The sequence below is a fragment of the Aedes aegypti genome, chromosome 1 (genome assembly GCF_002204515.2).
Source record: "Aedes aegypti strain LVP_AGWG chromosome 1, AaegL5.0 Primary Assembly, whole genome shotgun sequence".
Taxonomy (NCBI): domain Eukaryota; kingdom Metazoa; phylum Arthropoda; class Insecta; order Diptera; family Culicidae; genus Aedes; species Aedes aegypti.
Genome location: NC_035107.1, coordinates 64,507,923 through 64,534,637, shown reverse-complemented (window position 1 = coordinate 64,534,637; position 26,715 = coordinate 64,507,923). Strand labels below are relative to the sequence as shown.

Below are 26,715 nucleotides of genomic sequence, written 5' to 3'. Positions count from 1 at the left end.
CTGCATCTCCACAAAGGTTACTGGGAGGGATGTTTGTTAATGGGGAGGATCGTTGGGTCATAGGATTCACTTTGATAAGCGATTAGACCATGATAAACAATGATTTGTGAGATATATACATGCTTATACGTAAATATAATTGTTCATATAATTTCTATGTAGAGGAAAATTATGCCGACACTTGAGGTGACGAACCATTCAAAGTTTGTTGAACAAATACCTAAATGTAACATTCCTACAGCTGTCAGGACGAAAGCATGTGTTATTATATTTTACTCATTTGAAAAGAAACAAAAAACTCGATTGGTTGGGACATCATAGAACACTCTTATTCTTATGCCGACACTTACAGTGGCGAACCATCCAAAGTTTGTTGAATAAAGTGAACCTTTCGCAAGTCTACACTTGTAGTGTCGAACCATTCAAAGTTTTTTTTAATTACAAAAATAAAGGTATATAAGAGGTGTTCTGAAAAAAAAATGTTAAACATAAATAAATCATGAATCAGAGTTTGTGTCGACACTTACAGTGACGAACCATCCATAGTTTGTTGAAACATCATATTTACATCCCACCATTGTAACGATTGAATGTGCAGTCATACATATTTTATAGATTAGAAATAGTAGTATGAAACGAGCTCACCAATTGATCCGTTATCCTTGACTGAGCAGCCACAATCCACTTTCGGCTTCACTCGTTTGCTCGGCTATAAAAAAGCACTCAGGAAAAAAAATAAGCGCGCGACCCAAAAATAATAAAAAAAAACTGTTCGGGCTTTCTTGACGCACTGCCCAGGAGCAAGCGTCAAGGTCGAAGGATCAAACAGAACTAACCGATCGCGGCACTTTTTCAGTTACTCCAACCGAACTCACCGATCACGCCACTTTTTCACTTACTAGACCAACGCGCGACATGTTTGATCCTGTCCTCGTCGCTCGCCCCGGCAAAAGCAAGTGTCAAGGTCGAAAGATCAAACAGAACTAACCGATCGCGGCACTTTTTCACTTTCTTCAACCGAACTCATCGATCACGCCACTTTTTCACTTACGAGACCGACGCGCGACATGTTTGATCCCTCTGTAAATTTGTTCATTGCCAAAATGATTAACTTTTTACGCGTTGATAAGGATAAAGAAATCAGAAAGATATATTTCATGTCTGATGGAGCAGCATCGCAGTACAAAAACCGTAAGAATTTTTCGAGCCTATCACAAGGATCGTAAAGGGATCAATAGTAGAAAAAGTAGTACTGAAAAGTACTGTTTTAGTAGCACTGAAAAGTACCGTTTTTAATTTTAGCACTGAAAAGTACTGTTTATGTAGCACTGAAAAGTACTGATTTATTGCTTTAGGTAGTTTTTAAGAAAACTTCCAAGAGCAGAGAGAATTCGTGTACGCACAGCACGAAGGTACGATGCGCACTGATATGGATATTGTTATTTCTACAATTGGTCGGCGTTAAGAATGGACCAAGTACAAAACTTGTGAAACCGAATTTTACTCCCATTAGAAATTACCTTAGATCCGTTTCACCTTGGTCATATTTGATTAATGTTTTAAACTAAAAATCAATAAAAGTATGCCCTAGTGCTTTTAACCATGACAGCGAAAACGATCAGCGCGCAGAGGAATGTTGATTTATCATATTTGGGTATTTAGTCAGAAATTACAAATTTGCATTATTCATAAGTGGATAATCTGATCACCGTGAACGTTTGAGTTATCTTGAAGACCAAGTCTGCACGGTGAGCCTGGCCATTTTAATATTTGTGTAATATCATCGATACTCCGCAAACATTAATGCTGACAAGAAAATACTAGAAGAAATTCTAGTATTTCCAGGATGCTCTTCAATATTGGCTGTGCCAACGCTTAGATTAGGGTAACGTCTGTTTGTTTGTGCTACTACTTAAGCTTTTAAATCGCTTTAATGATGTGTGTTACTGAAGAGACTTTGCGACATGACCGAACAGTTCACCGAAAGAACACATTGTATTAAGTACAACATCATTGCGATGTAATAACGTATCACTTTCCCAGCATGCTCAGCATGAGATGAAAAGAAGATAATCCGGGATACGAAATTTCGAGTAAGGGAGGGTTCACTGTATTTCCGACCTTTTTTAATTGATGACAATTGTCAATTCATAACGATAATTAGGAAATCAGTGTGACTTGAAAGAGCATTAATCATTGAGAACATTAACATCGCCTTGTAGTATCCGGCCACTTTCCGATACTACACGCCTATTATTAAAAAAGGAAAAAAATCGTATGAAAATCTAAACATCTACAACGTAATTAAAAAGAAATCATAGCAGTATTACTAAAAAAAACAGGCTATATTCGAAAGAAGGAAATATTTCCGGAAAAAAAAATCGTAAGTCATTTTTAGCACATAATGCACTCCTTCTTGATGTATTTATAGGGCAAGAAGTGGCAAGATTGGTCACATAAGGAAAGAGTTTCCATATATGCCCACCTAAAAATCGAATAGACCTGTTTTCTACCTAGAGCCATTCACAAACTAATAAGCTATGATAATAAGCGAATGAAAAGTCTTAAAGTTTGATACTCTTCTTTTGACGAGCAGTTTCCGGAACGTATAAATACTTAAACTATATTTTTTAAACCAAGGGGCAAAAAAGGTCACCCATTGTTCAAGGATCTACCACGTCCAATACGAAGGGTCCGTGACTGATGACTATTTACACCTCTGTGAACTTCCTCCCTCTGTCGAAACGGGGATAATGCGATTGTGATGTCCATCGAAACCTAAAGAGGAGAAGTGAATTATAGACTTATAAGCGGTTTCTTCACCACCGCTTAGGCCTTAAACCTGGTTTAATCGTATGGGTAAACGTGGTTTACGGCTCAAGCGAAGGTGAAGAAATTGGCCCTTATAGAGCTAGAGGCAAACATTTTGTGGCACCATGTCTTCTAGTACCTCACTTAGGGCGGCACAGAAGTTAATAATCACCCTGTAAAATTCATCCGATGTTTTTCTGTCAATTTCAGCTCGACTTATGCAGAGTGTATAATTCACAATTATTGTTGTTTGTTTGCCCTAGAAAGTTGATTTTGTTCTGAAAGAGTGTTGTATTTATTTCGTTGCATAGAAAACTAAGGATTGTTTCTATTAAACTGTTATTTTTCACGCTAATTGTACTCAAAATCCTAACTTAAAAAGGTTTTTACCCAATTCTTGACGCTAAAGATAACAATGCCCAAAAATACCAAGCGAAGGGTGCAGGATCTACGTAAGTACCAATGGACTACGCGGAATGCGAATCCGTTGCCAGATATTTACACTAAAACAAAAACGATCTTCAGTTTCCACCATCCAGAAAAACTCCAACGTGCAGTATCTGGCCGAGTTGAAAACCATTGCCCCCGGAGCGACGGGCAAGGATCTCACCGAGAAGCAGAAACTCGCCTTCCAGGCCATGATGCGGATCGCCCTCGATCCGGAAGAGAAATCCTGGACCAAGCGCAAGGAAAAGCTGGATCGCCAGAGGGCGGCTAGGATTGAGGCGGAGACGGAATACAGGCGACTGGCGGAGATCAAGAAGCAATACGACGAGAGGAAGGCGCTTCCGAAGAGGGAATCTCTGAAGTTGAAGGTTATGAAAATTCGCGCCAAAAGAATATTCCCAACGAAACGGGAGAGACGGGAGGATCCCGCAAGGCGGTATGGGTTTATCCCGCGATCGCAGAAGAAAACCGACCTCTCGGACTACGGCAAAGTCTGAGCAAAGGACTGCACTGCTGGTGGACGCATAAGTGTCGCATGTGCATTTTTGTCGAAAATAAGATTTTATTGAACGTCATCATTTTCAGAATACGTAGGTGGCAAACACTTTTTTTTTTTGTTCTGTAAAATACCGAAGAAATCTTAAGTCGAACTGTCCCATTAGGAGAAACGAACGCTTTACAGTCCCAGCGGAAAAATGGACGTAAAACGGTTCCACTGCAGTAATACAAATTTTTATATGGCGCAGGTACCAATGGTTGTAATGTACCAGTAAATTGGACAATGGAATAAATCGTATATTTTTCGATAAAAACGACATCTGCTATTTTTGTGGTGGACAGATCACCTCCAGTTTTGTCGGTTTGCCAAATTTCAGTTTTTTATCATCAAAAAGTCACAATAATAATGTTTTTGTTTAAAAAATAGTTCCCTTGCACAGTACAGTCACCCCACAGTTATGGATCAACCAAGGGTCATTTTTCAGAACAAAATATGACTACAAAACATAGTGACGTTGTACAAAACAAAATTTCATCCCTAGCACTGCAGAATATAGTTGTTTTTGAGAATACACCTTGAAATTCCCGGTTATTTACGAAAAAGTGTCGATTTCGATAGAAATTTCAAACGATGTCCACCCCACAGATGTGGATCAGTGGGAGAAGGATCCCTATTATGGATCAAATCGACTCATTATTTATTTAATTCGTTCTACATCCATTAGCTTGATAAAACCTCGCCAACAACATTTCGCCAATTCACTCGATTCATGGCCGCTTCTTTCCATCCTCGACTGCGACCCACGCTCGCTGCCCTCCACGCCTTCTTGTTCCGACCGGATTCGTAGCGAACATCATCTTCACAGGGTTGTTGTCCGGCATTCTTGAAACATGTCCTGCCCAGCGTATCCTTCCAGCTTTAGCTACCATCACGATACTGGGTTCGCCGTAGAGTTGAGCGAGCTCGTGGTTCATCCTTCGCCGCCACACGCCGTTCTCCTGCACGCAAGTCCTTAGCACTCGGCGTTCGAAAACCCCAAGAGCTTGCAAGTCCTCCTCGAGCATAGTCCACGCCTCATGCCCGTAGAGGACTACCGGTCTTATGAGCGTTTTGTACATCGTACATTTGGTGCGGGGGTGAATCTTTCTAGACCGCAGTTTTTTCTGGAGCCCATAGTAGGCACGACTTCCGCTGATGATGCGCCTTCGTATTTCCCGACTAACATTGTTGTCAGCCGTCAACAAGGATCGAAGGAAAAGAACTCGTCCACCACCTCGAAGGTATCCCCGTCTATCGTGACACTGCTTCCTAGGCGGGCCCTGTCGCGCTCAGTTCCGCATACCAGCATGCAATTTGTTCTCATTCACCATTAGCCCGACTCTTGTTGCTTCGCGTTTAAGGCGGGTGAACAAATCTGCCACCGTTTCAAATTTTCTCCCAATAATGTCCATGTCGTCCGCGAAGCAAACAAATTGGCCGGATCTCGTGAAAATCGTGCCTCGACTGTTAAGTCTGGCTCTCCGCATGACACCTCCAAGCGCAATATTAAACAACTGGCACGAAAGTCCATCACCCTGTCGTAGTCCCCGCCGAGACTCACGGCATTTCTGGAGGATTTGCCGCACGGAAAAGATCTGGTCCGTTGTCGAGCGGCCGTCGATGAAACCTGCTTGATAACATCCCACGAACTCGTTTGCTATAGGTGATAGACGACGGAAGATGTGATTGTACGATAATTTTCACACTCCAGTTTGCCGCCTTTTTGTAGATAGGGCATATAACGCCTTGCTATCAAATCGACTCATATTATGGATCAAAACACTATAACAGTAATTTGTCTGCGAGGTAAATGAATGGAGGGCTTTTGAAAGCATACATTTTAGCGTTAATTTCGGAATCGTCTTAAGCTATCAGTACACACTTTGCCAAGTGTGCAAATATTTGGCTATTTGATGTTTCAGACGCTTGCCTAATGTTTGTCGTTTGTCTATAGTTTGCCAAAGGTCAATAGGCCTATTCACATGACGTTTCAAAACAGCTGATCGGGAAGCTCTTTGACAGTTCTTCTATGAAAATGACAGCCTCGTGTATGCACCGGTCCTCCACCGATGTAAACAAATGTCACTTGAAAAGGCCTAAACACGGTGGACAAACATTTGACTAACTCTTCAATATGCAAGTATTGGCTTTTACAAAGTTAGGCAAATATTTGTACAACAATGTTTTTGCAAATATAATTGGTCAGTACACAAATGACAAATAAATTTGGTAAATATTTGCACATATGGTAAAGCGTGTACTGATAGCTTTATATTTGATTCATAATTGTGGTATGGGTTTCAATGCCTCACAGTTATGAATCAACGCTTCTGGGAATACGGTTATTTTACGGTGTTTTATTTCCTACAAACGGAAACATATGCTCAAGCATATTATAAATGATTGCGATGATGTACAGATTCATGGTCTCTGTAAAAATTCATTGATGAGTTCGAAAACTCTTTAAGAAACACTAAATCAGAAAAAAAAACATTTGTAAGGTTCCCTGAATTTCTCTGATGAATCTCTGGAATAATTTGTGTAGGCATCACAAGAAGAATTTCACGACAAATCTCTGCAAGAGATCCTTGAAGAATCTTTGAAAAAATCTGAAATAATCCAGTCAGTATAGTTAGAGCAATTATTTTTTTCAAATTCTGAAATGTCTTCCAAAAATCTCCCGTCTTCCAAATTTCTTCAGCACTGCTCAAATATCTTCCAATGGAAGACATGTCTTCCAACCTGGCATCCCTATCGAAAAACTCCTTCTTTTGATTAAGTTCTTTGTAGTTCACCACCCTGTTACTGAAAAAATATTCTTTATTTTGAACTTCATCGTTATTAGAGGAAACGGATCATTCGGAGAAATGGTATTCGGAGAAATGGCAGTCGTGGAAAAGGGTCATTCGGGGCAACGATTCTGGGAAAAGTAGCAAAATCTATTAATGATGTCATCAAAAAGCTATCAACAGATTTCCTAAAATAATCCCTGGAGGGATTTTATGCAGAAACCGTAGATGATTTTCTGAAGGAATCCATACCAAAGTAACTAAAAAATAACTTGAAAAATCACCGTAGCGGAATTTGGGGCAAGTGTGCCATAGGGGCAAGTGTGCCACCCCTTATTTTTATAAAAACTACAAAATATATTTTTTCTTTGAGCTTAACTATATGGTCCCTAATAGTTCATAAAACGATGATCAAAATTTGACGAAAATTGCTTTATTTTCCATGTATTTACATCGACTTTTGTAAGAACAAACAGATTTCAGTGAATTTTTATAAGATTTCGTTGTTTCTAAATAGCATGGTGAGAGGTAAATTAATAACAGATTTTTCAAACGTATTGTACATCGTGAAGCTATACAAACGTGTAAGTTATTGTAGCATTTGGACGAATAAAATATTTAGTTTCACATACGAAATCCATTTTGGTTGAAATCTATACTTTTTGGGGTAAGTGTGCCACCTATTTAGTAAACAAAAATGGTTGGAGTGAAATTCATAAAAATGTAAACATCATCCACATAATCATACAATGAAACCTCCATGAGTCGATATTGAAGGGACCATCGACTCATGGAAATATCGAGTCATGGAACAGCAATCCTTTGGGAAGCTGCTTCTAGGGACCATCATAGTAACCATGAAATTTTGTTTTTAGTATGGTTCCATGAGTCGATATCGAGTCATGGAACATCGACTCATGGAGGTATCATTGTAATAATGAACCAAAATGAGGCACCAGTAGTGGTTTCTGTAGTGTAGAACGGGAATAGCGAGCATTTTTGCGCCCAAAGTGATTTTTTCTCCAAATATTCGATAATAACATGGTTTTAGGCGTTTTAAGAACTGTTTTACTTATATTTATCAATATTTTACCGTTTTTTATTGCTGATCTAGTGTAATATTATACAGATCCTCCGTAATAAAAGGTTAATTCATATAGCGTATTGAATGAAGACAAAAATAACCATTTGAGTTATTCGAATTGACTAGTAGAGAGTTCCGCATGTAATGACCCTTGTTATAAAGCATCCCCTTATGACGGTAAACCTAAAAATATTTTTTTTAAATTATCAATAAGTCTCTGCTTTGTAAGTAATATCAATATGAAATAAAGATTTTTTTATTACAAGTAGAATTATATGTGCTGTTCATTCGGTGGCCGTCTTGCCCCATATGGGTAGCACACTTGCCCCATAGCATAGCATAGCATAGCATGGACTGACTGTACATGTCAATGGTTGCTACTCCGTGATTGATCGGAACTGGTAAGAATTGCACTACGATCCAAATGAATAAGGGATGGGAGTTTCCGCTTACTCTCGAAGTGCAATTTTAGCAGATCTAATATTATTGATCAATAACGGCGCCGGCCAAGTCCTTACAGTCAGTTGGGATGGGGAAGGAATGTTAGAGTGTAATGATTGTTGCTTCTAGAGACCGAGAATACCTCTGCATCTCCACAATCACCACGGGAAGGGTGTTTATTAGTGAGGGAGGAAAAGATCTGGGAGTCACCTCTGGTCAGTGATGCGATCCATGGACAAGGGGGAAATATACGACTTATATTTAAAGCTAGTTTTGTATTTTTGTCTCGAGAAGTTTTTGGCAGAAGCTTTAAAAGATAGGTCAACATCTATAATGTCGAACAATTCAAAAGACGTTTTTATTAATGTCGAAAACTGAAAATTACATGTATATATTTTAAATTATATGAAACAGGAATAATGCCGACACTTGTAGTGACGAACCATACATAGTTTGTTTGAAAATTACATATGAGTATTACTGTGCATTTTGTCTCGATATGGTAGAAGTTTTAAAAAATACGTCAACATTCACAATGTCGAACAATTCAAAAGATAATTTTTAATAATGTCAAAAAGAGAAAAATATATGTATATTGAAATTGTATAAGAAAATAGCATAATGCCGACACTTATAGTGACGAACCATACAAAGTTTGTTTTAATATTACATAAAAGTTACGCTTTCAAGAAAAAATGTGTTATCATAAGCATGAAACGAACTCACCAGTTGGTAATCCATTCTCGACTGAACACAAAACTGACACTGACAGCAAAACTTCTTGGCGTTCCGAAAACAAACCGTCTTGCTTGGGCCTTTCCAAATACCTACCCAGCAAGACGCTCCAAAACAGGGAAAAAAAAATCTCCGTCGACGAAAACACGCGAAATTGTGAGCAAAATCTAACGGACGATGCAAAACCGAACTGTCCTGCTTGGGCCTCACGAAGGGGCCTCCATATGGGTGGCACACTTGCCCCATAGTGTTGAAAATTAGGTAATTTTGGATGATTTTTGAGGAACTCCAAAACTAATATTTTTTGAAATTATTTCTTTTTATAACGGCATAGTGCTTATGAAAAGATGCGAAACTAACATCGTGAGGCTAAATTGGTGGGTTTTTAAGCTTTGGACAAAGTTAGAGAACAATTTGCTTAAGGGGGCACACTTGCCCCAAATCTCGCTACGCACTGCACTCATGGTGGAATTCTGTGAGGGGTTTTTAAAAAAAATCGTCAAACGAAAATCATCGAAACCTCTGGAATAAACCTTTTGTCGATTTGTAATATCTCCTAGAGTGGCAACTGCAGGAATCGATAAAAGAATTATTAGAAAAGTTCTGTATGAAATCTTGCTAAAATATCTGGGCAAATTTTCAGAGTGATCCCTGTGAAAATTACTGCAGAGTAGCATTGGAATGCTCAAGGATTTCCTGGAACAAATTTCGAAGAAATTCCTATAAGCTTCTCTTAAAAATCATTTAATGAATGAGTTTTGTTCGTTAATGTTTCTGAAACGCGTGTACTCTGGTTGACAGTTGCGTAAAAAGTGAAAGAGTGAAACATCTGAATCCTGAACAAATTTCAGGATTGATGTTGCACATCATAAGGACGATGGTCAGCGATGTGAAAGTATTGCAGAAGATATCTTTCGAGCAATTGCTGGAAAAACCTGTGAAATAGTCCCGTATGAGTCTCTGTCGGTTACACTGGAGCCTTTAGAGTTTTGTATCATGATTCACTGCAAGCAGGAAAATGAAAAAAAATAACATTGGAGACCTCCTTCTAATTGACATTACGTCCCCACTAGGACAGAGCCTGCTACTCAGCTTATTGATTTTATGAGCACTTCTACAGATATTAACCGAGAACTTTCTTTGCCATTTTGCATTCGTAAATCGTGTGACAGGTACGATGATAGTCTAAGCCCACAGATTTCTTCTAGCATGGCTTTGCATGGTAGCTGCAGACGTTACAACGAGGCTAAGTGATGTAATTTTAGAGACCATTTCGGTTAAAAAAGAAGACCTTCCATTGAAAACAGTGACCAAGTCTTCGAAAAGAGATCTGCTACCAGACCTGGGGCTATGATATATCACATCCGCAATCAAAGACGGACTACATTTACACAAGCAGAACTTACCCTAATTTGTTATCCGAATTCAAATAAGCACAATGATCGTATCCTATTGGGTTGCATCGGTGAAGTAGAGATTGAACCCGGAAGTCGCAGGAGGAATCATCACGCCCGGATTCATCATCGGCGACGGTGCGGAGCTAATCATCATTACAGACGAGGATTGCGAAGCCGGACTGTCGACGGTCGTAACTTCCGGAAAGGTAACGGCCGTTTCCGCCTTAACGACGGAAGCCGGCACACCGTGACTCTTCTCGTGCAGACGCATGTTCCCTAGGGTGGCAAAGGCCCGCGGGCAGTACTTGCACTGATAGGGCTTCTCGTTCGTGTGAACACCGCGGATGTGCGTGTCCATGTGATGCTTCTGGCGGAACGGCTTCTGACAGTACTGGCAGATGTACGGTTTCTCGCCGGAATGCACCCGCAGATGCTTCTTGTGCGATCCGGAAGAGGTGAACCGCTTGAAGCAAATGTGACACTCGTAACGTTGCTCACCTGGAATAGAAAAATAGTTGAATGGAAAGTTTAATAGCGACGAAACATCATGCTCGTCAATAAGCTAATTTCTCCCTACAGATACTGGGATGGTTAACCGTTCGAAATTTGTCGATTCTAAAAAAGAAGTGTGTACTGCCACAGTTATTACATGAAAACGTTGTCATTTTTGCACTCGTACAATGTGTAGCAAGTGCAATAACACTTTAAGCTCAGGGAAGTCAAAGACATTTCCATTACGAAAAGATCTTGAACCGACCGAGAATGGACCCTTCAGCTTATGGCTACTTCTGGTGTCCATCTTCCTACAAGACGGCTATGTCAAGGGAATCACTTTAAACAAAATGAATGAATTTCCGGCTTTTCAACGATAAAAGCACGAGGAAACGACGTTTGGCAAAAGAAACGATAAACTTGAAGCAATTAGCAAAATGTACATTGTCGACTGCATCACAAATCACCATCCTGGGAAAATTTTAACTGTTGATGAACGTCTCTGTGTGTTTCGAGGTAAGTGTCAGAAATTCCCATTTTTCCCCCTAGATTTTTTTCAGGCAAACCCTTTATGTATTTCTCAAAAAATATCCTCCACAAACTCCTGCAGGAATTGCTCTATGTATTCATCCAGAAATTTCTCCAGCAATTCCTTCAGTGTTTCCTCGAGGTGTTTTTCCACTGATTCCTGCAGAGATTCTTCCAGGATTTTTTTCAGAGATTTCACCAAGAATTACAAAAAATAGATACAAACTGTAGTGGAATTAAATGGTATAGAATTAAATTCAAGTTGTCATCATATTAAAATAAACTTTTTCGAAAAGTATGCCTACATAATTTGAAATCAATTTTTTAAATAATAGCTATTCTGTAATTTGTAAAAATATTATATTATATGCTTTTATGATTTTTTTCATCCTTTCCTTCCTGTCTTTCTTTGACGAATCGCCGTTTTTACTTTTTTCGAACTAAATATTCAATCTGAAAAATTACAGGCCACGTGTACATGCATGTGAAAGCGGTCGAAAGCAGGCAAATACGGTATAAAAGTATGGTGCATGTCTTGTGTTCAGTGCCAATATATCTTTACTATTAGAAATATAGGGGCAGTCGGGGCGGTTTGGCCAATGGGATGGAATGAGCACCCCTGGAAAACTGCATAAATTCTTGAAATTTCATCTGAAATAACATGCAAACCCAAAGCTGATGAGGAAATGAAGCAATAGGTATGTTATAAGTCAGTGTTCAAAACTCACAGAAAAATAAATAAATGATGTTCGAAAAAACTGGCCATATTGCCCCGAATGGCTCTTTTTAATTTCGTCATTTCAGAATGACGATGTTTTACTGTTAGAATGTTCTTAAAAAATTATATCTTCTTGCTCGCAGTGTTTATAAATACTAATAATCTTCATGTGTAGCAACAACAAGATTGAATTTTTAGATTATATGAGATTATTTTGCAATCAAACATAGGGTGCTCATATCACAGCATCAGTAAAAAATAGACTCGAAAAATGACAAATTTTGAAAAATCAATCATTTATCCGTGAACTTTATAAGACAAACGAAATCATGCGGATCTAGGGTATTCATCTAAAAACTGTTGGAAATCATGCAAACATTCGAAAAATTCATAATATTTTCAGCACTTTTATAGACTTTTCCTTAAGGTGGCCAAACTGCCCCACTTTCCCCTACACTAGCAAAAAGGATAATCGATCTGAGATAGGATAAGGCAAACGCGTTGTAATGCAATTTACTGAACCTTTCACAAAACTGAAGTGACAACAGATATTTTTTACATTCCTCGAATCAGCTGAAGACTTATGGAGTGAACAAACACGACTAACATGCAAAATGTGTCTGAATAAGCGTTTGTGTGGGGAGGACTACAGGAGCTACATTACAGTTGAGATCATTCGTAGATGTAAAGAAGAAGAAACCCGTAGTAACCCTTACAACCGCTGACATTCCTCGTGTAGATAATGAGAAAAACCCTGCTGTAGCTCTTCATTACAACGCGAGTAAAGGTGCGGTTGATGCAGGAGACGTTATAACGCGATAACGAACTGTACACGAAAAACGAGGGTATGGACAAAAAAGTAATTATGGAACTAATAAATATCGCAACGCTAAACGCTAGTTGCTTATTTCAGTTGAAATATCCATACTTTTATATGGGAGATAAGCGCTGGCGAAGCGAATTTTTAAAGGAGCTTTGTAACGAACTTATCAGAGAGAATGGAATTTTCCGGTTGAAGTTCCACAATATGACGATAAGAAATTATTGAGAAATTTCATCAATTATCCTATGGATCAGTACAGAACGATGATCAACATCCAGGAGTGACAAACTGCGAAGTTTGTGTGAATGCAATATGTCAGCAACATGTCTCAGATCAAAGGCTAACAACTTGTAAAACATGCATTGCCAATGCATAAATTCCTAAAAGTGATGAACAAAACACATTTCAAATGCTGTTACAGTATTTTACCCAATATGTTTAACTTGCAACTCTCTGAAGCCATAGAAAAATTGAAAAAAATGTTCACAATAAGAAAATTTCCATACTGCAAACATTGATGGAGGAAGGATTCTTGATCGATATAAATAGTTTTTCCAAGAAGAAAACAGTGTTGATTTACATCGAAAATGTAAGAAATATATAAGGAGAAAACGTGAATAAAATAGCTAAACATAAAAAATCGACTATTTCACTGAAAACTTTTGGAATCCGTAAACTATGTTCGAAGACAGTATTCGAAAAGTATGTTATCAGAACAATCATGGGAATTGTCCAACGTGAATCAGAACTCTTGATTATTCAATATAAGTTTCATGGAAAATCGGTCCATTTTTATTATTTTTATATGAGCGATACACACCTATACAAAAGTTGTTGCGTGACGGAGGAAAGGGGTACGATTTTTTAATTTTTTTTATGATACTAGAAAATGAAAAACGAACCTAGAACACTTGAAAATACTGTTATTACATGTTTTGCAGAATCATGATGGTTTTGTAAATTGAATGATATTCGTCACGCTTGTGACAAATATATAATACAATTTTAAACTGTCAGATCATATATCAATCCAAAAAAATCCAACGTCAAGCAAATTGTAGTTCGGTCGAATCTGAATCGGGTTGGGGTTGAAACTGTGATTCAGAACGGGTTTAGCCAGTTCCAGTCTAGGTTCAAAAACAAATTCGACATTAGCCAAAACTTGCCATCCAAGCTTGGAATCTTCAGACAGTGGGTATCGAAGAACAACACAGCAATTGTCGCTGTATAGAAACATGCATTCATATTGGCAAGTAATCTTCTAATCTTCATGAATCACTTGGTGGCGTAGTAGTAAGGTATTGGATACCGAATCCAGAGGTCTTGTGTTGAACAAGATTTGTTGGATTTTTTTTAAATTTCTATTGCCATTTTGTGGCATCGTATTGCTGACCACGGAAAGTCTGAAAAAGTCGTGCGAAGTGCGTATATGGCCTCCACTTTGATATGTAAATATAAAAGCCTTTCCATACATTTCATACGAGTGGATTGATTTATATCAAAAAAAAAATACCAACCAAAATGTTGACTGGGGTCCACCCTACGGGGCAATATGAACCTCTGCATGCTATAAAACATTTGACTTTTACTGTGCGCCCCATTTTCAAGTTGTCCGTAAGAGTGAGCGAGGCAGTACCAACACAGTAAAAGTCAAAAGAACAAAATAATTTACGGCACGTACAGAGGCTCATGAGCCAGAGGCTCATATTAAATCTAATGATTTTTCTAGGAAAATGCGCTTACAAGACTAATGTAGAAGAAGGCAATCCAGCTTTTTACGCTAGCCATAAAACAACCAGGGGTGATTCGATTTTGACGTTTCTTGCGTACAGATTTTATGGCAGGATCTTAGTAGCCAATAATTCTAGTTTGTTGATAGAATTGTCAAAAATTTTCACTGATGTTTGTATAGGATCTTTTCGTATTGCATTTCTTATACTCAAACTTTCATTATCTTAACATCTCATTTGTTTTATTTCAGACGGTTACAGGCATCGCAATTCAAAATATACTTCGATACTATGAACAGTTTCGTGATTCAAACGAAAAATATACCGAATTGTTTCGAAATCATCGACACTATGGTTACAGTGGACATACAAAGCTTTTAGTTGTCGTGATCTTCCACGGATATTATTAATATTCTTTACACTGATGTGGCTTCATTGCTCAAGGTATCGCATATCTGCTTTTAAAGCACTGGACATCGCACACATTTCAGAACCATTTCTCTAGCTGCCAACATTAGAGATGTACCGAATATTCGGCCGGCCGAATATTCGGGCCGAATATCTCGATTATTTTGATTTTGCCGAATATTCGGTCTGCCGAATAATGAAATCTGTTATTCGGCCGAATAGGCCGAATAGTGACCGAATAATAACAAAATAAAATAAATTGTAACAAAACATTATGTTTCATACGAAGGAAAATAAAAAAAAAAAACGATCAATTTAATCAAGTGATAATACATCAAATTTTCCCTTTGGTGGATTCCATGGATGGAGTTTGATACTAAAGGCCGGTTTGCTACTGACAAGAAAAGGAATCGCCTATCTCGATGCGTGGAAAATTTCTCCCAAGAAATGGTCAAGAAAATCACTTTTTTCTGATCGCAGTACGCAGTTGAGAAGAAATGTCACTTCAAAGAGGGCTCTCTGTAGGAAATTTCTTGACCCTTTCAGTCAAGGAATTTCTTTACTTTTCTTGAGCAAAACAGCATACTTAGCTTAAATGTTTAAAAATGTGAGAATTTTTCCGTTCTACGGTATTGCGATGCTGCTCAATATACAAGCCATTCAATATTTCACTCATCTTGCATGGATTGTATTGTGGCATTATTTTTACGTAAACTGAAAGTGCTTTTCACCTTGGTTTTGTAAAAAATATGAAAACAACGAAAATTCAACCTTTTGCATTTATTAACGCTTGTGCCTATAGGAACACATGTGACTATAGTAGCACTATTTCTAATTCCTGTTCCAATAGCTTTACGGAAAAAAAAAAAACAAAGTTTCTCTACTATAGGAACAGTAGGTGTACTATAGGTGCAAGGGAGCTAGAATTTTAAGCAAAAAATCATTTCTTGAACAAAATTGAGCTGTGAATCAATGGTACTTAGATAAATAACTCCTGACATTCATGTCAAAAAATATTTTGCAACGATTTATAGAAAAACGGCCGAAAAAAACTACTAGTGCGAATATAGGGGACTGTCTACTAAGGGAACACCGACCCTTTGCGATGTATTTGCTCTAATTAATATGAAGCACTTCCAGAAGTCGAATGAGAAATAAAGCGACGTATTAACCTAATTCCTTAAAAAGTTAAATGGATCAAAACTGCAATCAAAAAGATACAAATCCTTTACTTTAAAAATATAAATCCTCAGAGCTTTTGACTTTTGTTTTTTCTTCACACGGTTTCAAAAGCTTAAAACGATCATTCCGATCAATTCTTCACCGTGGAAGCTATCCCTATTTAAAAACTAGGTGTTATTCGACCGAAATTAACGGTTTTATTCGGCCGAATATTGAGTCATTATTCGGCCGAATGTTCGGCCGAATATTCGTTTGGCCGAATAATAATTTCTCAACTATTCGGTATTCGGCCGAAAGCCGAATAGTGCTATTCGGTACATCGCTAGCCAACATATCCATGAGTACGATTCAATCAGCAATTAGTTTAAATAATCAACTCTTAATAAAGCATCCCATGACCTTGTATCACAGATTTTTTGGAATACTTCTGGACAAACATTTGAAAAGGGCCCAAGAGGTCTTGAGCCTTTTTTTAGAAACGTTGCTGTTGAGCCCTTCTTAGCCCGCCCACGCAAACTAACACCACAGGGTGTCGACTCAATTTTGAAAATAAAATTCCCTGACTTTCCCTGACCTTCCAGTCATTTTCCAGAAAAGTTCCAGACCACTGAGTTGGTTAATTTGAACCGAAATAAGTAAGATTTTTACAAGAAGATACATATTCGTTATGTTATAGGTCGTATGAAAAAACTGATCAAAGGTTTTGCTGACATTCTTGAACGTTTATTCAAGTTGATATGATAAAACTGAACAATTGAGAATCTATTTACATTTCAAACTTGAAGATCCGTATGAACAAAGATGTTCTCGGCTAGTGAACTACCTCAGACCTAATTTAAAATTTTAGGCATGAACGAAAATTTTGGTCCTACAATCATCCACCATACTTTTTTTAGTGGAAGAAAACTATCCAAAAATTTGGCTTCTTCCAGGCAAAATTCTAGCCATTGACTTTCTTGGAGAATTGCTTCAAGGAATTCCACATAGATTGCTCAGAAATTCTTCTTGAAATTCTTAAGATTTTTTTTTCCAGATATTCCTTCAATACTTCTCAATGAACTCTTGAAAGATTTCCTCCAGAAGCTCCTCAGCTCCAAGATTCTCTAAAAATTGTTAGACAATGTCTTTCTGTCTTAAATATTTCTAAAAATAGCATTTTGATTTCCTAGAAATATTCCAGGAATGCTTATAAAAATATTTTTCAGGATAACATATTTTTTCCAAATTGTTTTAATTTAGAATATCTTTGATAATTCTTCACGATGATTAGTTACAGTCAGTGAATCAAATTGTCACCAAAGAAGACGAAAAACAGACAAGAAAGCACGCTCGCTCACAACCGTTTATCCCAACTTTTGCGAGTTATGATACAATCTAAAGCAAAATTGTCATGAGAATCACAGGATGCAACATTATTGTTGCAACCTTTTCAACTCGCGATTAGTCAGTTATTTTAAACACAAAACCAAATTTGTATTATGGATGCTGCTCGATAATGTGAAAATGTTTACCAACTCAGAGAAAGTGCTCGAAAATTGCATTGCGAAGTCCAAAAAATCACTGCGCGCGTGGTGATCGATAATTGTCATACACTCCCATGCAAAAGTTTGGGTTCACCCCCTCAAAAACATACAAAAGTGTTCTGTCCATATCTCCGTGATTAGATGTCCAATTCAAACTCTTCATGCCGCATTCGAAAGGCAAAGAGTAATTCTTACTTTGTATGTATTTTTCTAAAAACATTTTTTTAATTTTGTATACTAAATTTTCACTTAAAGTTGTAACATTTTTCAAAAAACACACTGAAAAATCATAATTAATTTCCTCAGCATTGGGTCGACCAAAATTTTAAATCAAAGTGTCATTAGAATCGTAATCTTATATTCTTTGATGAGACACCACGAAATTTTGGCGGAAAAATCTGGAACGTATTAATAATCAATGAAACAGTCAGTCAAGTCATCGTGCAAAAGTTTGGGTTCAGCCCTCAGTATGATGCAAATCGTGCAAAAGTTTGGGTTCATCTGAGCCACACGCACATCATTTTTGTCAATATCTCTGCCATTTTTCAACCGATTTTAATAGTTTAAAGCTTTTTTGAGCGCAAATAATGGCGCGTACATGATTGGTTTGAGATTTCACAAATTTCAGTAAGTTCAGGTGAACCCAAACTTTTGCACGATGACTTGACTGACTGTTTCATTAATTTTGAATACTTTTCAGATTTTTCCGCAAAAATTTCATGAGTGCTCTTCAAAGAATATAAGATTGTGATTCTGAAGACACCTTGTTTTAAAATTTTGTTCGATTCAATGCTGAGGAAATTAGTAATGTTGATTCAGTGTGTTTTTTGAAAAATGTCACAATTTTAAGTACATATTTTGTATACAAAGTTCAAAGAATGTTTTTGGAAAAATACATACAAAGTAAGAATAACTCTTTGCCTTTTGCATGCGGCTTAAAGAGTTTGAATTGGACGTGTAATCACAGAGATATGGACGGAACACTTTTGCATGTTTTTTAGGGGGTGAACCCAAACTTATGCACGGGAGTGTATACTGTTCAAGTGGTGATAAACTGATGTTGCGGAATAAAATTGTTGCAACAAGAATAGGATTTGACAATGTCTTTGTTGCTGCGTGTTGGATGACAATTGATTCACTGGTTACAGTTAATATTTTAGGATTTCGATATGAATTACCCCTAGCTTTTCTCCACGAAAAAAATATCTAAATATTCTTAACGGAATGCATTCAGGGCTTGAACAATGCGCTGATTAGAAGGTTTTTAATGTTTCTCTTGTACTTGTCGTACCTTCAGCAATGCTCCGAGGAACTCTTCTAAGAACTCATCTACGAGTATCTCTAAGTAATATCACAAATTGTCAATAGCAGGGCTGGGAAAAAATTCTGAAATTCACTCTACAGTAGCCAAACAAAGCCAATCACAGTCAGCGAAGCCAGTGAAACTCACGTCCATCGCTGCTGTAGGCAAAAAGCTTGAAAATTGCAAAACACCCATTGCCAAGGGCAACCCAAAATTACTGTAGAAAAATGTTCTATTTTCCGCTGTATTTCCCGCATTAAGAGCCTTCAATGACACTAACGTTTTAGAAAATTCATGCACCCAACATAGGCTACTTGATGAGATTCACGTTTTTGAAATACTGTACTGGGAAGCGCCACGTAATTTTCGTGAAATTCAAGCCTACTACTATTACCATTCCCAGCACTGGTCCATAGATTATCAAGATTATTTCAAATGATATTCCTGAAATTTCTGCTTTTCAATGATTTTCTGGATTACTAAAAATAATCGAGGAACTTTGAGAATCATCCTCAGAATTTCTGGAGAATTTTCTGGGTCTTGGTTCCTTAGTCGAGTGGTTAAAGTCCACGGCTGCAAATCAAAGCCATGCTGAAGGTGTATTGATTTAGCATAATCAATTACTTTGCAGACAATAAACTCGTTTGATGTTGTAGTATTGATATTTTTTCCCTGATCTCAAGTGAAATTCCCTGATTTTCCCTGACTTTCCAGGTCAAAAATAAATTCCCTGACATTCCCTGACTTTCCAGGTTTTTCCAGGTAGTCGACACCCTGCACCACTATCAGAAAGATTGGTGTTAGCTCTTCCTAATAGTGGTATTGGTGAGCGTGATCGAGTTGAATTGGGCTCAACAGCGTCTTGCAAAGCCAATGTTTATCAATGTTGATGTGCCCTTTTGTCCAGACTTGTTTAATTACTTTAGAATTAAAAAACAGCGTTGGGTGCTGGAATTGGACTGTTTTATAAATAATGCTTCCAGCATATATTGGACTCACATCAGTTTGTCTAATGATCATAGTCTGTGCCTGTATCAGTAGTCCACTTAGATATCCTGAGTAGAATTAAGGAAAAACACCAGGATTGGTCCACTGTGTGAGGAGGTAGCTACATTACGCAAAGGTTGATTGTAGATCAAGTTGGTTCAAGACCTTTTGTCTCCGACGAGTGCATTCATCAGTTCGATATCTGAAATTGTACATAACTCTCTTTGGATCTTGCAACCACGTGTTTTTCTCAAATATCTGAAAACAGTAGAATCTATTAATGTAAATTATAAAAGAGATTGAAGAAAATCAAGCCCGAACAAGATTCTCGAAAATATGACAACTCTAGGTTATTTTTATTAATTCCTTGAAAAAAGGTTTTCGACCTTTTGTCCCTTATTTTTTGTTCTTAGACCTTTTGTCCTTTCGACTTTTTGTCTTTCGACCTATTGTCATAGATTCCATTCAAGGATTACTGAGATCTAACCGAAAAAAAATATGGTGCAGGCAAGAAACTTCTAGTTTGGATGTTTCAAAATTGTATAGTGGCCCAGCGTAAAAAGCTGGTATATTTGTGAGAGTTTTGTACAAAAACTGGGTCAGTGTCTGATTTGAATCATAAAATATTATGTGAATTAAAAAAACGAATTTAGTACTGTACCATTTAATTCCACTAGAGTTTGTATCCTTTGACAGACACGCGTGTTTCGACCTAAATTGTAAGGCCGTCTTCATTGTCGTGAATTAATTGTATGTTTTGCAGACAGTTCAATAAATCATGGTTCTCAGTGCTTCACTTTTCGAACAGTGACTGTTGTTTGAAACTTTGAACAGTTATCAAATTCTGGTATTGCTCAGAATCATACGCACCGACGATATTGCAATCAAACTGCTGAAATAGAATGCATTAATTGCTAATTTCGTGAAAAGGTGGCTTTGTCCGACTATGACCATATTGCCCAGTTTCTACATGTTTTATATAAGTTCTGTTTCTATACATGCATGTTTTTAATGAGAATTTATTATAGAATGTATACAACTTGCACAAAATGCCCATTAGACCTGTTCATATTTGAAAAAATCTCTGTAAATCTTCCGGTCAAGCAGTATTCTGAATTCTCATGCTAAGAACAACGTCTGGTCAAATTTTCAGCTCATTTGATAAAGATTACAGTAGTATGCTTCAAGTTAAAAATGTGTTTTTGGGCTTATTTCAAGGTTTGAAAAATCATAACTGGCATGTATGAAATCAAAACCACTTGCTATTACCACTATTTGAAAGCTAATTTTATTCTGTTAAAGTTTATCGTAGGCGCTAATAAGATTAAATTGAGTTTTAACATAGTTTGATCCAGATTTGTTCGCCACAGTACCCAGAAATCACAGTTTTATCAATATATATGGTATAGAAAATACACATTGACATTATTTCTTTAAACTCTAGTCAACGGGAATCAAACATAATAAATCTATGAACTCATTGACCATCAACTGCTTACATGTTGCTTGAGGTAATAAATTACAAAAAAATGCCCAAAGATCGAACACAGCATCGCAACCTGATGAAAGTTAAATCGTGCGTGGCACATGTACCGACAAATAAATGAATAGGGTAACTGGGTGTAATACGCCCCAACGGGGCAATACGCCCCTCTTCATTTTCACGGGATTAAGGCTTCTTTCACACGTAAATATGATTACATTGAAAAGTATAAACAATCGATAGAAATTCTAAAAATATCGAAAATCAGGTTTTTGGTTCAAAAATTTGCTTTTGATAAGCAAGCCTCAGGGGGGATGAAGCCCATCCTTTAAGGCTAAGTAGCCCGTCATTCGATTTGGCAACAATGATGACTTTTCAGCTTGCATTTCAAAGTGATAAAACTCAGTCTTGATAGTTTATATTGACTTGAAAAAGTATCACTGTACGTGCTTACATGCATAAAGTATGCTGATACTTTTTCAGCTGTGCCAGTGCAAAACCAACTGATTTTCTTTGATTCGAAATCGTGAGATGAATTAGCAACAATCATCAACGACGCGTACAAATTTCAATGATGGCCTACTTCGCCTTAAGGGGACACGGGAGACCGTGATATTTTCCCTATCTTTCGTCTCACTCTAACAATAATCATCAAAACTTTGTGGAAGTAAATCTCGAGTTTTAGTGAACCGATGAAGCTGAAAATTTATCGGGTTGTGCACTACATATATAGAATCATAGTGATACATTTTCGCATCGATATATGGAGTGGTTCTTGGGATTTGCTTCTTGAAATGGATAGAGTGATTATGATGACGTCCCGTGCGGCCTTAATATTGTACTTAATACAAAAACTTTTACCGGAAGACGACTGCTAATGGATTAGCAGGTGGTGGAATTCTCTTTGGAAACATTTCTATTACGCTGTGGACCTTTTTTCTACGGGAGGGGCATATTGCCCGGGTTGTTTTGAAACGTAAACATTGGAACCGTTTACAAAAAAACATCTTGTACACTTTTTTGAAGCAACCTGGAAAGAGAAAATTGCGTGCAGAGCATGGCCAACTAAGTAAGCATCACATTGACATAGAAAACTTTAGAAGTGATGCATTTGCTATTGCAATAGGGCAGTTTTTCCTTAAGGGGGGGCGTATTACACCTTTTTACCTTAATTGAACAAGTTAGCATTGCTTTTTCTTTCCAATGGACCGATGCACAAGTTCACTATTTGACGTTTGAGCGGTGTCATGTTATTTACGTGACCATGGCAACGAGTGAATTCGGCACCGCTGAAACGTCAAATTAGTGAACTCGTGCATTGGTCCATGGACCAATGCACGCGTTCACTCGTTGACGTTTTAGCGGTGCCGTGTTATTTATGTGACTATGGACCAATGCACGAGTTCATCATTTGACGTTTGAGCGGTGCCGTGTTATTTATGTGTCCATAGCAACCCGTGAATTCGGCAATGCTCAAACGTCAAATTAGTGAACTCGTGCATCGATTCATTGATGATTGTTTTGATCGCATTTCACTGACCATTTAGGCTGAGAACCGTTTCACCAGTTCGTTTAACTATTAGTCAAAATTTGATATTTCGATAGTTATTTTCCCCTCAAATGGTTAAATTGAACATCGCAGTCGACCCATTTGAGCTTTGACAGTCGAGTAGTTATTTCAGAACAAAGTTGGCAGATGGTTAGTTATTCTCAAATTCACGGGAGCAAAAAATAACTTTCGAACTGTCAAGTTTAACCATGCTCCAGGGCAGGGTTATTTCTAACCGGAGAGGAAATAACTATCGAGCTGTCAAATTTTAACTTAAAGTTAAATGAACTGATGAAACGGTTCACAGCCTTAGAACGATTTGAAAACAATCATCATCATCGACTAAGAAAAGGCAGTGCTAACGTGTTCATTTTTTATGTTCTTTGAAGCTCACGGTAGTGCTTTTGGCTCACTCACAGTGGATTTACAAATGTGCTTCATCATTACCTATTTTTTACAATTTATTTTCGTGAGATAAATGGTAACTTTGAACGGGATTCACTTTTAGATGTGCATGTTCATTATGTATGGAAATTTAAAATCTGAAATTTTCATACAGGTATGCTTTCCAAAGAAAACGCTATTCGAAAATAGAGATTTTCAAGAACCTCGAGACACAAACCTCAACTAAACTATGTTAAAACTTGCTCCAATCATAAAACCGTGTTCGACAAAAGTTCGTAGAATTGGATAAACTACTGTGTAGTTATAAGTTTTGGTGTTGCTTTCGGTAGCAAAGCTTAAAAATAGCCCAAAAACACACAATTGATTTGAAGCACACCTAAATTTACTCCAAATTGACTGAAATTTTGACTAGAAGTTCGTTTCGACATTTAAAATTAAAGTATTGGGTGACTGAGGAGTTTGCAGACATTTTTGAAAATATAATGGTCTAATCCATAGCAGAATAACGAACTGCTGTGAAAAAAATCTCAGTAATATAGACAACACTTTAGCTTATTTTTACATCCAAAGCTTATTTTTACATCCAAAGCTTATTTTTACAAAATCTTATAAGATTTTCGTAGTAGCAATAAATTTTCATGTTTCGTAAATATCTTTTTATTTTTCTTGGCATTACATCCCCAGTAGGACTGAGTCTACTTTTAAGCTAAGTTTTCTATTCTAAGAGCACTTCCACGCGGTTTTCGCAGTGCTGGCTATCTGAAGCATCCTTTATAAGGTTCTAAAGTAATCGGGGTCAAAATTCATTTTTAAAGCTCAAATCAGAGGTCGCCATATTACTCCGTTTGGCCAAATTGCCCCGCATTACCCTACAATGTTCTAGAGAGGGATGAACTTGCCAAGGGCGAAAAGCTACTTCAACAAAGATAAAATTAATAATAATACTAGAATTTTAGAGAATGTTGTACTACCTTCCGGCGAAGTTGAAGAACGTTCCAGAGGAAGTTGAACAATGATCTAGATGAATTAGACCAATGTTTTATAGGTTAAGTATCTAGGAGTTCTGGAAGTCAAGTACTTATCTTACACTCAGGCTAGAAAAAATAACTTTCAAAAATCACTTTGAGAGCTTTCAGGTTTTGTCATACTAGGATGATAGTGCAGCTTAACACAGAACACTTACATATGTAGATATAGGAAATAAGTGTCAATGAATAAAATAAATTAAAAATAAGAACCTTTTTCCCATCAATTCGAAACACCTACCAGTATGTATCCTGAGGTGCATATTGTGCGTATTGCTCGAGGTGGAAACCTTCCCGCAGAACGGGCAAACGCACACCTTCTGTCGGTCCCGGGGCTTCCGTTTTCGCTTCTGGTCCTGCGGCAGGTGGGTCGTTTTATGCAAGCTCAGATGGGCCGGCGTCTTAAAACCCTTCTCGCAGATGTCGCAAATGAAGTCCCGCGTTTCGATATGCACCGCATAATGGTAGCGCAGTTTGCCCTCCTTGGAGAACCCTTTGCCGCACTTGTCGCAAACGTACGGGAGATTCTCGGTGTGCACGTCCTCTATGTGGGTCCTTAGGCCTGCCTGGGTGGCATACTTCTTGTCGCAATCCTGACACTCGAACTGCCGAATGCCGGAATGCAGCACTTCGTGATCCTCCAAACGTGACTTCCTCGAGAAGCACTTCAAGCACTCCTTGCATTGAAACTGGGTCTTCCCGTGGACAGTTCTCTTGTGAGCATTAAGGTCGTATTTCCGCGCGAACTGTTCGCCGCAGATGTCGCACATGGTCGGATTACGTTTCGCGCCTTTTTTCTTCTCTCCGGATATGGCTTTATCGAACCAATCGGAATCCTGCTCAGGCTCGCTATCCGAACCACCTGAGTTGCGTTCCTCCTTGTCACCATCCTCATCTTCCTCCTCCGAATCGCTACTCTCCTTCAGCTCAGCTTCCACATTCGTGGTACAAAATTCCTCCTCATTCAACGGGACTTCCTGTTCCACCTCCTCCTCCTCCGTAATCGGTTCGGTTTTCACGTAAACCTTCTCCGCATTCAGAGTCACATCCGGCTTCAGTTGATCCCGCGCCTGCAGAAATTGGCTGTAATCGAACGGCGGAACCATTACCTCCTTCCCATCCCCGGCGTTCTTCTTTATGAAATCGATTTCATATCTTAACTTGGCGTCCGTTATCTCGCACTGCACCTTGAAGTTGTACGCCTGTTCCACGGTCTGGCGGCAACGATTGCAGATCCGCCTCGGTAGTTCATCGTTATCGTGGATCTGCAGGGAGAAATCAAGCATCAGAATCAACCCCTAGATCTTATTTGGATCGCTTTCTTACCACAATGTTGGCGCAAGCTCGGATCTTTGGCAGCAGAAGCTCGTTCTTCTCGTCGTAAAGCTCGGTCCAGTTGGAGCTGGCTTGGCCCGGCGATTCACAGAGACGGCAAACGTTGGAGTAGAATTCCATCGCCGTTGTTCAATACTTCACACAAACTCCCGCCACTTCATGCAGCAGCAATTTAGATTTATATGAACGTAAAAACCCGCAGAAAAAAATCAGAATCTGATAACGAAGGGCGCCGCGGAACCAAACCAAAACAACAGATGCATCACCTTTGTTTGCGTTCATTCTCGGTTAACTGACAGTCGGTCGGATGAACACCTGATCGGAAATGAATACATTTTACAGGGTGTGCCAGCTAACATTTTACATATTTGTTCGAGCTAACAAAAATCGAGCAGTCGGAGAGTTAAAAATCGCAACCGCATTGATGCCGGGATGATAAAGCCTGATTCGCTGCTGACAAGTAGTTTCTCGACCTATCTTGATGGAAAATTTCTGCAAGGAATCGATTAAGAATGTGCTTTTTTCTGATCGCAGTACGCAGTTGAAAAGAAATGTCAGTTCAAATGGGAGCCGCTGTAGAAAATTTCAGCAAGGAATCGGCGAGAATTTTCTTTAGCGATTCCTTTTCAGTAGCAAATTGGGCTTAAGGACATTATAAAAGAAAGCCAAATAAAAAACTATATGTGTATTGGTGTAACAGATACTTTTCCAAACAATGAAAATATTTGTGAGAGAAGAAACATATCACAAATACCTCTGAGAAAACAAACTGTCAAAGTTTGTTTTGTTTTTAGATTTGATCAATTCACCTATCAGAAAGGAATCGTTTTAACCTAACCTATTTAATTTCAATCTCTTATTCTATCTGCGTAGCAGACCTACCTTGTCTCATTCCGAAGCAAGTTTACTCCTAACAAAATTGTCCTTCTATGTTAGCCAAGATGTTAGCCGTCTTCGACAACGGCAGATTGCAAATTGTATG

At 38.1% G+C, this 26,715-nt stretch overlaps 2 protein-coding genes across 2 annotated transcripts; one reads left to right on the top strand and one right to left on the bottom strand.

Moving 5' to 3' along the window:
* The first annotated feature begins 3,002 nt into the window (after nucleotides 1–3,002).
* Nucleotides 3,003–4,073, top strand: LOC5564982. The gene is made up of 2 exons (XM_001649275.2): nucleotides 3,003–3,263; nucleotides 3,337–4,073. The coding sequence occupies exons 1-2, from the start codon at nucleotides 3,227–3,229 to the stop codon at nucleotides 3,753–3,755; spliced, it is 456 nt and encodes a 151-aa protein (XP_001649325.2). The 5' UTR covers nucleotides 3,003–3,226; the 3' UTR covers nucleotides 3,756–4,073.
* A 6,121-nt stretch (nucleotides 4,074–10,194) lies between these two features.
* LOC5578393 (zinc finger protein 436) lies at nucleotides 10,195–26,012 on the bottom strand. The gene is made up of 3 exons (XM_001663806.2): nucleotides 25,725–26,012; nucleotides 24,640–25,663; nucleotides 10,195–10,740 (listed from the first exon to the last, which is right to left on the bottom strand). Exons 1-3 carry the CDS (start codon nucleotides 25,851–25,853, stop codon nucleotides 10,295–10,297), a joined length of 1,599 nt encoding a protein of 532 aa, XP_001663856.2. The 5' UTR covers nucleotides 25,854–26,012; the 3' UTR covers nucleotides 10,195–10,294.
* Nucleotides 26,013–26,715: the final 703 nt, after the last annotated feature.